The 16,870-nt window shown below is 35.3% G+C and overlaps 1 protein-coding gene across 3 annotated transcripts in view; it reads left to right on the top strand.

Moving 5' to 3' along the window:
• ZDHHC21 (zinc finger DHHC-type palmitoyltransferase 21) overlaps positions 1–16,870 on the top strand; it is a 59,455-nt gene that overhangs the window by 18,157 nt on the left and 24,428 nt on the right. For all 3 annotated transcript variants that reach the window (XM_002915940.4, XM_034663907.1, XM_034663908.1), the window contains 2 exons: positions 3,123–3,234; positions 6,188–6,326. In XM_002915940.4, the coding sequence (XP_002915986.1) occupies positions 3,123–3,234; positions 6,188–6,326 (251 nt within the window). The remainder of the gene's footprint in view (positions 1–3,122; positions 3,235–6,187; positions 6,327–16,870) is intronic.

Raw genomic sequence — 16,870 nt, 5'->3', positions numbered from 1 at the left:
AAAAGTCAGTTGTCGATTTTTCTATAGCTGTCATAAATTAGCAATTGAATTCTCTCTCCCATGGGCTTTTTTTTTTTTAATTTAAAATTTTTATTTACATTACTTACAGATGGTGTTTTGCCTTCTAGTTTTTTCCCCCACAGGCTTTTCTTTTATATTAGATGGCTAGTACAAAAGTCTTCAGATATCAGAACATGTCAGTCACCAAGGTCACATTTGGAGTGAATAAACCTAAAGAAGGAAAGGGAGAAGAGCAAGAAATGGTTTCTAGATATGTAGGGTAGGTTAAGACGGGTGGATTTTTTTTTTCTTGCTGTATGAGGCAAAAACATAGATGATACTTTAATTAAATTTCTAGGTTTTTAAAATAGTGATTGTTTTCTTTGTTCTCTAAACACATAGGGTGTGTGTGTGTGTGTGAAAATGTAAGTTTTCAAAGCCATTTTAGATACTTGTATAGTATCTTAAATTTAGCCAATGGAATGGTTCAAGCTCTTTCTTTAAAGAAATTTATCATCCAGACCATAGATTTGCAAACTCTTCTTTACTGTACAGGTCCAGATGGTAAATATTTTAAGTTTATAGACCATACAGTCTCTGCAACAGCCCCTTAGCTCTGCCATTGCAGCCCAAAAGCAGCCATAGATAAAACCTAAATGAATGGGTGTTCATTTGAACTGTGTTCAAATAAAACTTTATGTATGGACACTGGAATTTGAATTTCAAGATTTTTACATATCACACATTCTTCTTATTTTCAGTCGTTGAAAACTGTAAAAAAAATTCTTAGCTCATGAAATCAGGTGGTGTCCTGGATTTGCCTGTGGACTGTAGTTTGCCACTCTGTGGTCTAGACTTCATAATTACAGGCTTTCTCTCACTATAACCGAGTGCTGTCTTCTTTTCTGAGAACACAACCTTTCAAGTGTGAAATAAAGAATTTTACTTTCTAGAATATCATATGCTGAAATGACCAATAATTAATATACCATATTTATATTTTAAGGCACTGGTTTAAAAAATAAAGTTTTTCTGTTGTCTTTTAATGAAAATTGGCTTATTGGGGGAGTCTGCCTCCTGACTATACTCCTTGCACTATGTGAATTCCGAGTTTTAACCCGGGGTTGTTTGGGAGCATCTAGCTAAGTGGGAAAAGAGTAATCGGCTTGTGACATTATATTGTGCTGCATAGGAAATGAATTTTCATTTCAGTTACAGTTAAATAATACTAGTTTAACTGTCTAAATTAAACTTTAATGTTGCTTTCTCACATAAGTTTTTATTAAAATAAGAACTGTAAGTAAGAAATGAAAGAGGATCTTAACTCTAGGAAACAAGCAGGGCTGCTGGAGGGGTGGTGTAGGGGGGATGGGGTAAATGGCTGATGGGCATTAAGAAGGGCACGTGATGTAATGAGCACTGGGTGTTATGTGCAACTGATGAATCACTAAATTCTACCCCTGCAACTAATAATATAGTATATGTTAACTAAATTGAATTTTAAAAAAGAATTAAAAATGAAATTTTAAATGCAAAAGTTAATTTCTCAACTTTAGTATTGGAACAATTAATTTGACGATATTATTATCTTTTAGAAAATTGAATACTGCCTACTGTTTTCTTCTTTTATATCTAGAATCTTTCATTTTTAAAAATTCATACTTTATTTTATTTTTTAAAGATTTTATTTATTTATTTGACAGAGAGACAGCCAGCGAGAGAGGGAACACAAGCAGGGGGGTGGGAGAAGAAGAAGCAGGCTCATAGCAGAGGAGCCTGATGTGGGGCTCAGTGTGGGGCTCAATCCCAGCACCCTGGGATCACACCCTGAGCCGAAGGCAGATGCTTAACGACTGAGCCACCCAGGCGCCCCTAAAAATTCATACTTTAGCAAGCATTTAGTGACCACCTACTGAGTGCTAGGGTCATACTTTGCATATTCAAATATTCACTCAAAGTGGAAGTAAGTTACTATGCCCATGCTTTTAACAAGGTTAGAGTGTAGTTTAAATATAAGTGATGAAAGGTTTAAGAATTTTGTAAAAGTAAAATTCCATTTCAACAAATATTAAATAGATACATTCTGTATAATAAAGCAGTTGTCTTGGTAGATGACTTTCATATAGTTCTTATAGATCTGATTAGAAAAATTTATAATGAAAATAAATGACTTTTTATTCCTGTAAACTTAATGTTTTTAGCACAAAACTTAAATGTGTGCTCTTTAATTACAAGGTAGAGGAAATTGCTAGTTGGTGGTAAGGGTTTTGTAAAGAACTCCCTTATTTCCATTAAATAATAATTTTCTTGTAATCTTCTTTACTTCTGAAATCATTCTAATACCTCCTAACCCATCTGAAACCCTTTTCCAACCCTCCCATAAACACTCCCAAATGAATTCACGGATAGTAAAAACATAAAATGGTTAGGGGGTGGGAATGCTATCTCTGTTTTTCTAATGAGTTTATAGGATTGATTTTTTTAAAACCTTTCATTCATTTATTTGAGCAAGTGAGCGAGAGACAGGGAGCGTGCGTGAGCACAAGCTGGGGGAGAGGGAGGGGGAGAGGGAGAAGCAGACTCCCCGCTGAGCAGGGAGCCTGATGGGGGCTCAATCCCAGGACCCTGAGATCATGACCTGGGCTGAAGGCAGACGCTCAACCGACTGAGACACCCAGTTGCCCTAAAGAATTGATTTTGACTTCTTAATCAATGAAACTAGGATTCAGCATTATTTCTTCTTTAGAGTCTTTAATAAAATTTCTAGAAATTAATTTGTTTACATAAAATTCTGTTTTAATATAATAATTTGGTTGTGCTTTCGGGTTTTTCATTAAATTTTACTTATAGCAATTATGCCTATAACCCAAATACATTATTTTCTATCCCCTAGTTTGACTATTAATTGTGTCTTACCACTATAGTGTTTAAAATTAGAGATGTAGAATGAGACACGCATAGAATAGGGAAGCAATGTTTATGGCAAACTCGTTTACAGTGAAGATGTAGAAGAGAAATCTCTTGGACTTATATATAGAAGACTCCTATAAAATCGAAACAGCTGCTAAGTTTCAACATTACTCGTTTGCCTTTATTAAATGGATTTTAATTTCCTTCTCTAGAACGGGAGTTCTGGGAATTATGTAACAAATGCAATTTGATGAGACCAAAGCGTTCCCATCACTGTAGCCGCTGCGGCCACTGTGTTAGGAGAATGGATCATCACTGTCCGTGGTAAGAAATTTATGATTTACTCTTAGAAAAATAGTAAAAAATCAATCTTAGTACTTAGCAGATTTAAGTAAGAGTTATATTAAAGTCATGCAGTTTTAAAAAATCCTTCACTAAGGATATCTTTATTCTATCAGGTTCTATCAACTGCCAAAGTCGTTTTTGCACAGAGATCCTATCTTTTCTAACAGATACTGGAGCAGAAAACTGACATTTCAGATGCACCCAATTGTGCAAGGGAACTAAGACGGTTGTGTTAAATGAGGCAATGCATGTAAAGCATTGTAGTGTAGTATCTGACTCGTAAAAAGTATTTAAATAGCAGCTGTTACTGTCTCTAACTGTAGTAAACCATATACATCACATTGTTTCTAAATCCCGTTCCAGGTGTTTAAAGAATAACGCATCTCAGATACCCTGATAACCTCCTTTCTCCCCCTGTAAGCTTTTTGCAATATTATGTATTGGACACAGGTATTAAGATTCCATGCAAGCTGGACGTGCGTGTGTCAGGGGTAGTTAGCTGATTCTGCTGGAGTGCCAACATTTTTGGTCAATAGGGGGCTCTCTTGTAATATTTTTAAAAGCAGTTCAGTTGGGAAATAGAATTTTGAAAACAAATGCTGTGAGAATTCTGCATTGTATCTCATTTCAAAGCTGTCACAAAAATCTGTGAACAAGATATTGTATTTAATTCTGTTTTCCTAGCATGGGATCTCTGTATAAATATTTAAACTAGTATAGTGTAGCACTTTGTAAATATATCTAAATACATATATATTTATGTTTGTACACACATACATGCACATATACAAAGTTAACAGCAAAATGGGCTTCTTAAATTTATAACTGCATTTATCTATAGTTGACTTGGTGATGGAGTTTAGCTTTGCCGGAGGATGCTGACCAATTTAGAGTTTCCCATAATTTTGATAACTTACTCTGATAGCACAAGTTAGTATTTGCAAGCTTTTAGTGAAAATTTGATTTTTACCATAAACTGATTATTTAAACAGAAGGTAATTTCTTGAGATTAGGAAAAATAAAAGCATTTTAGATAAAAGCACTTTGTTACTATATTAAAAAAGTTTAAAATTGTCTAAGTCCATCAATGGAATAGTCTAGTATATAATGCTGAGTTTTAAAAAATGTGCCTTGAATTTAAACAGATTCTCAAGTGATTTTCTAAACTTCAGCGATCTGTTTACAATTACAATAGTAATACATCAAAAAACAAAAGACTAGGTAAAACACGTATTATTAGGCAAGTAGTAACCATACTGAAAAACTCAATTGTATACCTTTTTTAGAGTTATGTTTCTGATTAACTAAGAATATAATAAATGTTCATCTTATGGTTGGATATTGATACTTCCTTTTTAAAGAACTCAAGAGTTTAAGCCTAAAAAATAATCAACCAGGAGATGTTTTGGTCCTGTGGAGATTAGTGACATTCTTTCTTTATTTTTAAGGAATAAAGCTTAACTTGATTGGGGTGATCTCTTTGTTTGTCAGCCTCTTCCATGGTTTTCAACTTCTCAGAGTACTTGTGGGAAGAACAGTGGAAGTAGAAAGAGTTGGAGGTAGGAAAGGAGCGTAGCCCAGAGGCCTTAAATAAATTGAGGGACTTTTGTGATTGAATTCCTTCATAGGGCATTGCTGAGGTAGTCAGAGGGTGAGGGAAATGGACAGTGTGAATTGGAAGCAAGGAAAATTTTTGATATTTTCAGAAGCTGCATTATCTTAACTGCCTAACAGCTCTAGATTTGGGGGTCAGTTCTCAGATCACCTGGAGATCTTCTCTCTTTCTGGCTTCCTGAGTAGTTTGTTACTAAAAGAACTCTTACATGTAGACTGAGTACCTTCATGTTTCTCAAAGCTCTTTGGTTAAGAATGCCATCATTAAGCAGGTGGGGTCAAGGAGGATGGGACGAGGATAAGTCATTGAAGCCACAGCTGTTGGAGAGTGTGTTTGAGTGCACACGTGAGCAGATTTCTGTGAAGGCCCTGCTTGCAAGTCACAAAACACAGCAACTTTCATGTTTACAAAGCATGAGCTCTTAAGTGTAGGAAATGCCTCTGTGGGTTTTGCATTTAGTTCTATATCTGATTTTAAAAAACAGTTTAATGATACACCTTTGAAACAACAGTTTGTTAGGAATTGAACCAGTTATATCTTTTCCCCCCAAACAATGGCAGTATAATGCTATCGTGAAATGAAACCATTTGTGCAAGGTAAGTTATAGTTTTGAACTAGGGTTTTCTGCAGGAATTGTAAAATATTCTGAAAATTTGGAGCAGTAAAATTTTCCGCCTGCGTTAGCCTTGAAAGTTGTAGGATTGTCGCGTTAATTAATTTTCCTAGCTACGATTCAGTGTTGTCATGGTGGAAGTGTAGCTCTAAGATTTTGTGAATACTTGTGGATATATATTTATTTTCAGTGACTAAGGAGAGAATTGGAAAAGTAAGAAGAATTGGGAGTGCTTAGCTGCAAGGTCAGAGTGGCAGCCCTCAGTCCTCTTACTTGAATCATTCAAGTTGCTCTCCACAGCTGGGATGCTGTTGGAAGAGCAATATATAGAAGGTTCTTGTTCTCTTGGCTACTATCGCTTCCTCTGGCAAGTGTCTTCTCTCCTTTGTTCCTGTTTCCATACCAATGAAACGAGGAGACTGCCATCTGCTCTTCCTGCCACACCGGGTGGTTGTGAGTGGAAGGCAGATCGTATCCGTGGACTTCCTTTGTAAAGTAGAAAGTGCTTTCCAAATGTGAGGTGGCATATTTAGAGTATATCTGTTCCTGTGTACTGTTTGCTTGTAGGTTGAAGTGGTGTTAGCGTATCTCCCTAAAGTCAAGCAAATATGAAGTTGTTTGCGTTTATTTTCAGTTTTACTGATCCTGAGGCGAACAGCTTATTAAAGTTTAAAATATTATTTCTATTTTCCTTTTTTCTTCAGGATTAACAACTGTGTTGGTGAAGATAATCATTGGCTTTTTCTGCAGTTGTGTTTCTACACGGAACTTCTTACTTCCTACGCACTGATGTTTTCTTTCTGCCACTATTATTACTTTCTTCCAGTAAAAAAGCGTAACTTGGTAAGAAATGTTTATATCCATTCATGTTAGAACGACTGTGGCATACAGTTATTAACATGTGGTTCCTTTAAGTGCAGAAGACTGAAAACAAAAAGCAACAAAAATAAACTCCAAACTTGGTGAATTTTAAAATGTATTGGGATTGAGAAAGTAGACCCTAATCTGACGTTCCCTTTTAACCAAATCTATTTATGATTATTTATTAGGGGTGAGTGACTTTCTTGAAAAAGCAACATATTAGATCTTTCAGTATATATGTTTTGGTTTAAAAATACCTACAACAATGAGAGTAAGTGAAAAATGTTAACTTCTTGTTTCCTTTCAGGAGTAAAAATAGACTATAATTTTTTAAAGGTTCTCAAAGGAATGTTCAGTTTTCGAGAAAAAGGACTTTTCCCACCTGACTTTTAACAATAACGAAAAGAAGAATTTTCACGATCCTTTAAAAAGTTGTTGTTATATATATACCATTGGAAACAGTGCTTTTCCCATTTTGTACAGGAATAACAATAGGATCTTAGTAGGGCTTGCCCCAGATTGGTGATGTTAGGGGTGGTTGTGGGAGTAAGAGCAGCAGCAAGTTTTAAGTACTTGACCACGTACGTATCAACACCATGCTGGGGGCACGGTTCCATTCTCACTTTAATGCACACAACAGCCACATGAGGTGGGTATGCTTTTCCCTCAGTTTTATAGATGAGCAAACAGACTAACAGAGGTTAAATAGGTCGTTACTGAAGGCACAAAGCTAGGAAGTAATTATTCAGCTGGTTTTAGTTGTAGAGCTGGGATTTGAATCTGATCATGTGTTCTTGAATCTTCCGTGCTGTGTGTACAGTTGATGTTCAGCCTGATCTTGTGCATTATTTGGACTTGGATTGTGTTTTTGAAGGGGTGTGTGTGTGTGTGTGTGTGTGTGTGTGTGTGTAAGTCAGAGAAAGAGGCGGACAGAACAGAAAGAAAGCATACACAAGGGTGTGCATGTGTGTGTGAGGAAGGAAGGTAGGGTGAGAGCAAGGGAAGAAAGACCAGAATCCTTGATGGAGAAGGGGATTTTTCTTTCCTATTTATATCATTTTATACTGTTTAAATCTTAATACTTTCAGTGGTGGCACATATAATTAAATTTTGGAATAAGGGAGCGAAGGGCCTTTCTAAAGAATAATGTCTTTAAGTTCTGTGTCTTTAGGTCATTTTTGTATATATGATCATTTTTTAAAAAGATTTATTTATTTATTTTAGAGAGAGAGAGAGGGAGAGAGGGAATGCATGAGGGGGAGGGGCAGAGAGAGGGGGGAGAGTCACAGGCAGACCCCTTGCTGAGCGCAGAGCCTGACACAGGGCTTGATCTCACGACCCTGACATCACGACCTGAGCTGAAACTAGGAGTAGGCTGCTTAGCCAACTGCACCACCCAGGTGCCCCTATATATGATCATTTTGTATAATTAAAAGAGGATATTTGCTCTTGTTGCTTGGCTGTGTATTTTAGTGGGGCCTTGTGGTGATTATGCTTATTAAATGTAGATTGAGCAATTAAAATTAGGTACTAATAACTGAAAACAGTTCAAAAGGGAGAACTTTAAATATGGGTGTTTGACATTTTCACGCTGAGAGTTTAGTGCATGCTAGTACTGTGGTTTCAGAAATGTTTCATCTTGTTTCTAGATTAATTTATGATATAATTGGCATTACACTTAGAATATGTAAAAGGTTGAACGTATTCCCCCAAGAGTAACCTGTTTCAAATGATGGAGCCTAATAAGAAAAGCATTAAAATTGCCCAGTAAGATTAAGGTTGTAATTTTTAAAGTAGAGAGGGAGAGATACAATTTGGTGATGTTAATGAAAACTTGAGGTTCTCTAGAAGGAAAGTGGAGGGATTGGCGTTTGAGCCCTCCACCTGTTTTTATTAATGAAGTTTTACCGAAACACAGCTACTCTTATTTGTTTTCATATCGTCTACAGTTGCCTTTGGGCTACAGGAGCAACTGTAGTTGTGACAGGGTCATATGGCCCGAAAAACCTAAAACATTGTTGACTCCCTAGCTCTCTAGATTGGGTTTGCCGGCCCTGGTAGTAGAATGATCTTGGCTTTGTAAACAGACATACCTAGGATCAAAGCCTGAGTTTTGTTATTCTATGTATAACCTTTGACACCATGTTTAACCATTCTGAATTACAATGTTCTCTTCTGAAAAATATGAATAATAAGAGATTAAATGAGATAACACATGTAAAAGTATCTGATATATAATAGACGTTCAGTTTATGTTATGCTTGACTTTATAAAAGCTCTCAGAAGGAGGAAACAGTTTTTTTTTTGCCTATTAATTTTTTTAAAAAGACTTATTTATTTATTTGAGAGAGAGAGAGATTATGCACGTGCATGCAAGTGGTGCGGAGGGGTAGTGCGAGAGGGGGAGGAGCAGACTCTGAATGCGGAGCCTGACATGGAACTCGATCCCAGGACCCCAGCATCATGACTTGAGCCGAAACCAAGAGTCAGATGCTCAGCCAAATGAGCCACTGAGGAGCCCCTGGCCTATTAATTTTATGAAAATTTTACAGACTGTTTGATAATATTGCTGGGAAACTGATGACAGACTAAAGAAATTTCAGTGCTCAAGAATATAATGGTCCTATTTCACTGAAGGATTAATACATTTGAAATTACAAATTGATTTCCCTTTCCAGATGAAAGGTGGAAACTTTGGAAAAATTCTACCAATTAGAGGAAGAATCACTGTTTTTTTTTTGTTTTTGTTTTTTTTTTAGTGGGAAAACAGATTATAGGTGATAACAATTGATTCCTTAATATGTTTTTATTAAATATATATTTACATGCATACTGAATGTTGACAAAACACCAGAATAGTAAGTGTTTATTAAGAGATTAGTGGCACCTGGGTGGCTCAGTTGGTTAAGGGTCTGCTTCAGCTCAGGTCATGATCCCAGAGTCCTGGGATTGAGCCCCACATTGGGCTTCCTGCTCATGGGAGCCTGCTTCTCCCTCTCCTCCCCGCTTGTGTTCTGTCTTGCCATCTCTGTCACTATCTGTCTCTCCCTCTCAAATAAATAAAGTCTAAAAAAGAAGAGATTAAAAATGTAGGAGAAAATACAAAAAATGGGTAGAAGCTGATTTTGTATGGTATAAGATAGAGGTATATATATTTTCATTCTCGGCATGTGGCTGTCAAGTTTTCCCAACACTATTTACTGAGGAGACTATCCTTTTCCCTTTGACTATTCTTGATTCCTTTGTCAAAATTAATTGACCAGATATGCATGGATTTATTTCTGGACTCTCTATTTTGTTCCATTGCTTTTTTTTGTTCCTGTTTTTACATCAGTATCATACTGTTTTGATTACTAATGCTTTTTAATATAGTTTGAAGGCAAAAAGTGTGATGTCTACAGCTTTGTTCTTCTTTCTCAAGATTGGTTATTCGGGTTTTTTGTTATTCCATACAAATTTTAGGATTGTTCTGTTTCTGTGAAGAAAATGTTGTTGGAATTTTGATAGGAATTGCATTCAAATCTGTAGGTTGCTTGGATAGTATGTACATTTTAAGCATGTTTAATTCTTTCAATCCATGAGCATAGAATAGCTTTCCATTTATTAGTATTTTCTTCAGTTTCTTTCATCAGTGGCTTAGTTGTCAGATTTTTTCCTTCAATAGTTAAATTTATTCTAAGGTATTTTTTTGATGCAATTATAAATGAGATTGTTTTGGGGGCCTGGGTGGCCTAGTCGGTTAAGCATCTGCCTTCAGCTCAGATCATGAACTCAGGGTCCTGGGATGTAGCCCCATGTCAGGATCCTTGCTTAGCAGGGAGTCTGTTTCTCCTTCTCCCTGTCTCCCTCCCCCTGCTCCCTGTCTCCCTCCCCCTGCTCATGCTCTCTGTCTCTCTCTCTCTCTCTTTCTCAAACAAATAAATAAATAAAATCTTTAAAGAAATAAATGGGATTGTTTTCTTAAATGTCTTTCTGATAGTTTGCTTTTAGTGTATAGATACACAACTGACATTTGTATGTTGATTTTGTATCCTGTGCCTTTACTGAATTAATTCACTAGTTCTAACAGTTTTTGGTGGAGTCTTCAGGTTTTCTATATATATCATGTCATCTGCAAAGAAGGACAGTTTAACTTATTTTCTAATTTGGATGCCTTTTATTATTTTTTTTCTTGCCTTATTGCTCTGACTTGCAGTACTAAATTGAAAAAAGTGGTGAAAATGGGCATTCTTGTCTTGTTCCTGATCCTACAGGAAAAGCTTTCAGCTTTTTATTATTGAGTATGGTGTTCTGTTGGGCTTGTATATATGGCCTTTATTATGCTGAGCTATGTTCCTTCTACACCTAATTTAAGAGTTTTTATCATGAATGGTTGTTGAATTTTGTAGAGTGCTTTTTCTGCTCTATTGAGATGATCATGATTCTTTTTTTTTTTTCCATGCTACTAATGTGGTGTATCACGTTGACTGTTTTGCAGATGTTGAACCATTCTTGTATCCCTGGAATAAATCCTACTTGATCATGGTGTATGATTTTTTTAATGTATTGTTGAATTCAGTTTACTAATATTTTGTGGAGGATTTTTACATCTATGTTCATCAGGGATTTTGTCCTGTGATTTTCCTTTCTTCTAATATTGTTGTCTGATTTTGGTGTCAGGTTAATGCAGGTCTTGTAAAATGATTTTGGAAGTGTTCCTCTTCAATTTTTGTAATAGTTTGAGAAGGATTTTTATTCTTTGAGTGTTTGAAGCTATTTGGTCCTGGACTTTTCTTTGTTGGGTGGTTTTTATTACTGATTCAATTTCCTTACTAGTAATTCGTCTATTCAGATTTTCTGTTTCTTCATAAATCAGTTCTGGTAGATTGTATGTTTCTAGGAATTTATCCATTTTCTTCTAGGTTATTCCATTCGTTGCTATATAATTTTTTATAGTAGTCTCATACGATCCTTTGTGTTTGTGGAGTGTCAGTTATAATGTCTCCTCTTTCATTTCTGATTTGATTTGAGTCCTCTTTTTTTTTGAAATGAGCCTAGCTAAAGTTTTGTCTATTTTATCTTTTCAAAGAATCCGCTTTTAGTTCCCTTAATCTTTTCTGTTGTCTTTTTAGTCCCAATTTCATTCATTTTTGTTCTTATCTTTGTTATTTCTTTCCTTCTACAAACTTTTGGCTTGGTTCATCCTTTTTTTTTTTTTCCCCTCATTCCTTGAGATATAAAGTGAGGTAGTTTGAGACCTTTCATTTTTCCTAAGGTAGGCATTTGTTGCTGTGAACCTCTCTCAGAACTGCTTTTGCCGCATCTTCTAAGTTGTAGTGTGTTTAGTTTCCACTTTCATTTGCCTCATGATATTTTTTGATTTCTGTTTTGATTTCTTCTCTGACCCATTAGTTGTTCAGTAATAGGTTGTTTAATCTCCACATATTTGGGAATTTTGAATTTTCCAGTCTTTTTTTTGTAATTGATTTCTAGTTTTCTACCATTGTTGTTGGAAAAGATGGTTGGTATGATTTTAGTCATCTTAAATTTATTAAGACTTTTTTTGTGGCATAAACTTATGATCTGTCCTGGAGAGTGTTCTGTGTATGCTTGAGAAGAGTGTGTATTCTGCTGTTGTTGGATGGGAGAGTCTATAAATGTCTCTGTGATCTAATGCATAGTTTAAGCCCAATGTTTCCTCATTAATTTTGTATCTGGATGATCTATCCATTGTTGAAACTCAACCCTGCCATTATTGTATTGCTTTCTATTTCTCCCTGCAGGTCTGTTAATATTTGCTTTATGTATTTAGGTGGCTCTATATTGTTTGCATAAATATTTATGAATATTATATCCTCTTGTTGGACTAATCCTTTTATCATTGTGTTGACCTTCCATGTCTCTTACAGTCTTTCACTTAAAGTCTGTTTTGTCTGATATGTAAGTATAGCTACTTCTGCTTGCTTTTGGTTCCCATTTACATGGAATATCTTTTTCCATCTTTTCACTTATAGTCTGTGTGTCCTTAAAGCCAAAGTGAATCACTCCTAGGCACCATATTGTTGAGTGTTTTTTCTTTAATCCATTCAGCCATTCTTTGTTTTTGATTGGATAATTTAGTCCATTTACATTTAAAGTAATTATTGATAGGCATGCCCTTAATATTGCCATTTTGTTAATTGTTTTCTGGCTATTTTATAATTCTTTGTTCCTTTCTTCTTCTCTTGCTCTCTTCCTTTGTGATTTGATGATTTTCTATAGTTGTGTTGTTGTGTAGGAATTGCTCAGCTAGTTTCTGGATTTCTTTCAAAGAGAATTGTTCCATATGTAGCAGAGTAGATTCAGTGTGTCCATGAAAAGAATTGAGTTCAGGAGCCTTGTATGTCACCACTTTGGACTGGAATTCCTTTTTTTTTTTTTTTTCTTGTCTTTGTACTTCAGCAGTTATTCTGTGATGTGCTTCATTGTTTTCTTTGCATTTTTCCTCTTTGAGAGAGTTTATATAATTTCTTGAATCTCTGGCTTGATGTCATTCTTAAGTTACATACATTTCTTGGCCTATGTTACTTCAAATATTGCTTCTGCCAAACTTTTCTTTTGCATTTCTGGTATTCTGATTTTCTGTACATGAGATCTCACTGCACTGCATACCTTTCACAGTCTTTTCTGTATTTTCTTTTTTTTTTCCTCTGTGCTTCAGAGTGGGTATTTTCTACTGACCTTTATTCTGGTTTACTGATCAGCTCTTCTGCTCTGTCTAATCTACTATTAAACCCTTCTACTGAGTTATTAATTCAGTTCTATTTTTCACTTTCAAAGTTTTCATTAATAACTTTTTCATAGATCACTTCTTTAGTGAAATTCTCCATTTGTCATCTATACTTTTGTATATTTTAAGTAAAGTTATTTTAATGTCTGTCAATTTCAGCATTGGGATCTACTTATGGGTCTGTTTCTGTTGACTTTTTTTTCTGTCTCTCTGTTTCCATATATTTGGTCCTTTCTTCTGACATATCTGATAGGTTTTGTTGGATACCAGGCATTTTATATGACAAACTGTAGAAGAGCTGGTTGATTTTTTTTCACCCAAGATACGATTTATTCCTTTCTCTTTTTTCTTTTTTCTTTTTTTGGCTGGGCAATAAAGAGAAGGCTCATCTTGATCCAACCAAGTGTTTCTATGACATATATTTCTAAGGTTAAATAACAGAACATTGGTCTTAATACAGCAGTTCCTTTGAACATGACATTTATTACATTTATTGAAGTTTTGTAAGGATTTATGATTAAGGGGCTTTGTCTTTGTGAAGGACTACTTTCAGTTCTCCTTCTCTCTTATGATGTAACCCTTCATGAGTCTCAGCTGAAAAATTTAGGTGTTTTCTGTGGATCATGCCTTTTCCTTGTTCTTTCCCCAACTCTGTGAGATTACAGACAGCTCCGAGCCTCTGCTTGTGCTTGACCTTTCATACTGGTTATGAATTACCTTATGGTAAAAATCAGTGCAGAATGTAAGACTCACCTAGTGCGTTTCTGTACTCCGGCTCTTGGTCCTGTAAGCCATGGCTAGTTTGGCTACTTCCCAGTGTCTTCAGTCATTTGTTTATTTATTAATTAATTGGATTTTATGTGGCTTTTAGTGGTGTTCTTATTGAGGTGATTCGCATAAAATTGTTTCCCTCACAGATGACTTTGGCAGTAGCATTTTGTTTAAAAATTTCTTCCCAAGTTAATTTTTTTTTTTGGTAAGATTTACTTATTCGAGAGAGAGAATGAGCAGGGAAAGGGGTAGAGGTGGAGAATATCCAAGCAGACTCCCTCTGAGCTCAGGCTCCATTCGGGGCTCGATCTCAGGAGCCATGAGATCAGGACCTGAGCCAAGACCAGCAGTCGGATGCTTAACCGACCGAGCCACCCAGATGCCCCACTTCCCAAGTGATTCTAATGTATGTCGCCTAGCTGTGCAACTCCAGGAGGCAACACCCATGTCATAGTCTATGTAAAAGGTATCCTGTGGAGTTGTGCAAAAATTGCAGCTCTGGCCACAGGGTTTGAGAACTGTTGTGCTGTAGGGAACGAGGCTTGGGATGGACTTTCAGTATAGGTAGAGATTAGCCAGATGAGGAGATGAAGGAAGTCATTGTTGGACAAGAGAACAACTAAGGGCTAGAGGCAATAATTGAAATAATTGGTTATAAGGTCAAATCTGTTCTAAAATACTAATACACTGTATGGCAGATACTTCTAAGGTGAAATAATAGGACCTTGTTCTTACTGTAGCAGTTCTTTTAATGATGACATTTATTGTATTTTTTTATAATGTAGAAAAAACTACAAGTGATTTCAGTACAAAAGTCACCATTATTACCATTGACATTAAAAAAAAATAAAATTTTGTAGTGGAATATTCTTCAAACAGCCCTGCCCCATCATTTTTTTTTTCTGTTTTTGCTTGTGTCTTTTTTATTTTTCTGTAAAACAAAACTATAACCAGTTCTTCCCTTTGTGTGGAAAGCTGGCCAGATAGTGTCAGAAACATGTTAATTCACATTGTTACCCTTTCAGTTATTTGAGATATGAAATAAAGATCCCCAGATGTCCCTAATTATCTTTGGGGATTGTATTAATGATCACTATGCATCTTTCTTTTGGGGATATTAGCACAATTAAGGGATGCCATGGACTTTGACCCTGTGTTCTTCTGTCAAAGGAAGTGAAAGCTTTAGTTTGTGTTCTTTATACCCTTTCAGGTTGATAGATGGCAGCATAGTATCTTTTCTAGCCAAATTCTAAGGCCAAGTGCTTGTTCTCTAGGTGGGAAAAGAAAGAATAACTCTTCCTTCGATTTTGTTTCTTTTGTTTGTTTGTTTGTTTGTTTTTAAGGTAAGAGTGTTTATTTATTAAACAAAAGAAGAAATGGATTGCCATTTAAACTTTGTTGTAATGGGACTCAACCTGCATTCAGTAGAAAACTGGTGTATTTTGCTTAAGCTCAAGGAGAAGAGAGAGTTGGAAGAAAGCAAGTTGTTTATTTGGATAAGTTTTTCAAATGTAAGATGTCAAATTAGTTTGTCAATATAGTGTTAAATTTTGCTTTTTAAAATCCCTCTTGAAACTAATGTCTTATTTTAAGTAGTTATTGGGATGAAATCATTTTAAAGATTTTAAGACCTGTAGATTGGCAATGATTTGGCATTTTAAATGAATAAAATAAATGGGTATTGAAGAAAATTTTCTTTGACCAAGGTCCATATTTGACTATTTTCCACATTGTTATTTTAAATATTTATAAGCAAATGCCTAGTCATTTGGTATATTATTAAAGTATAATGTATTTCATTTTATTGTACACTAGCTTACCAAAAGCAATATTAGAAAATTATAGCTTTATAATTAAATATGAAGGAAGGTATCACTTTACTTAGCATGCTTTTAAAAATTTATTATTCATGGATTCATGAATATATCGTTAGTCATATTTTTCATGAATTTTACGTTCTGTAATTCTGGATCTGTAAGCATTTGATTAGTGGGAAATACCAACTCACTTAAAATATCTCTGAGAGGATAAGCAGTATGGTTCCCATTGTACAGAGAAGGTGACTAAGAGTTAGAGAGGTCCAAAACTTGTCTAGTCCGAGAATTACCACTTGGCAGGGGTATGATTTCGGCCCATTTCTGTCTGTCCCTAAGTCAGTCAGCATACAAGAATGCTGTTGTACTTTTTGTAATTTTCCCTAGGGCGATTTTTCTTAAACAATATTGTAGCATTGGGGCGATTTTTTTTTTAAACAATATTGTAGCAGTTAATTTAAAAAATACAGATTTAAAAAAATGCCGAAGTGTCACAAAAATCTGTTCTTTAGAGAAAGCTCATTGAATCTCCTGATTGGTGAATTCATACTTTGCTGTTTTCATTTTTTACTGAGGCGACCCGTTTTTAGTAGCTTATCTAATATGAGGACTGTCAAAATAGACCTTGTGAAAAGGCATTATAGTGGTTTAAATATTTTTAACAATAGGTACCTGCTGGCAATCTCATATTGTAGGCAATACTATGTCTCTAGGTGAGAAAATCTGAGGTTGTTTTCTTTTTGGAATACATAATCTGCAGCTAGTAATGTAGAGATTTTGTAGCTAATCAGTGTATCATACCACGTTAGTTCTAAAGTGACATCTTTTACGTTGTTTTTAGATGAAGTGGATTCAGATAATTTGTAATTGATTCTTTTTTACCTATTTTTTTGGGAAGGCCCAAAGCTAATATATTAACTGCATTTAGGGCTATGCGGAGAGTGACAGAAGGGAGAAGGAAGGGAGAGAATTTCAAAAAGTACATGCTGCTGATATTCAGAAGAGGAAAAGAAATAATGTTTAACGTCCAGCCAAGTCTTCAGCTAGGAAGATACATTATTATTATTCCAATAAACTCATATCTAATAGCGTTGCTAAGGTTTTGATGTCAGATGTAACAATGCCACAGAATTAGTTGTGTAGCTTTTTGGCTAACAAAGAGTAGAAATGGCCAGAAGATTTGATTGCAGGTA

The sequence above is a fragment of the Ailuropoda melanoleuca genome, chromosome 7 (genome assembly GCF_002007445.2).
Source record: "Ailuropoda melanoleuca isolate Jingjing chromosome 7, ASM200744v2, whole genome shotgun sequence".
Lineage (NCBI taxonomy): Eukaryota > Metazoa > Chordata > Mammalia > Carnivora > Ursidae > Ailuropoda > Ailuropoda melanoleuca.
Note: the sequence above shows the minus strand (reverse complement) of the source record. Positions and strands in the feature narration are given on the sequence as shown.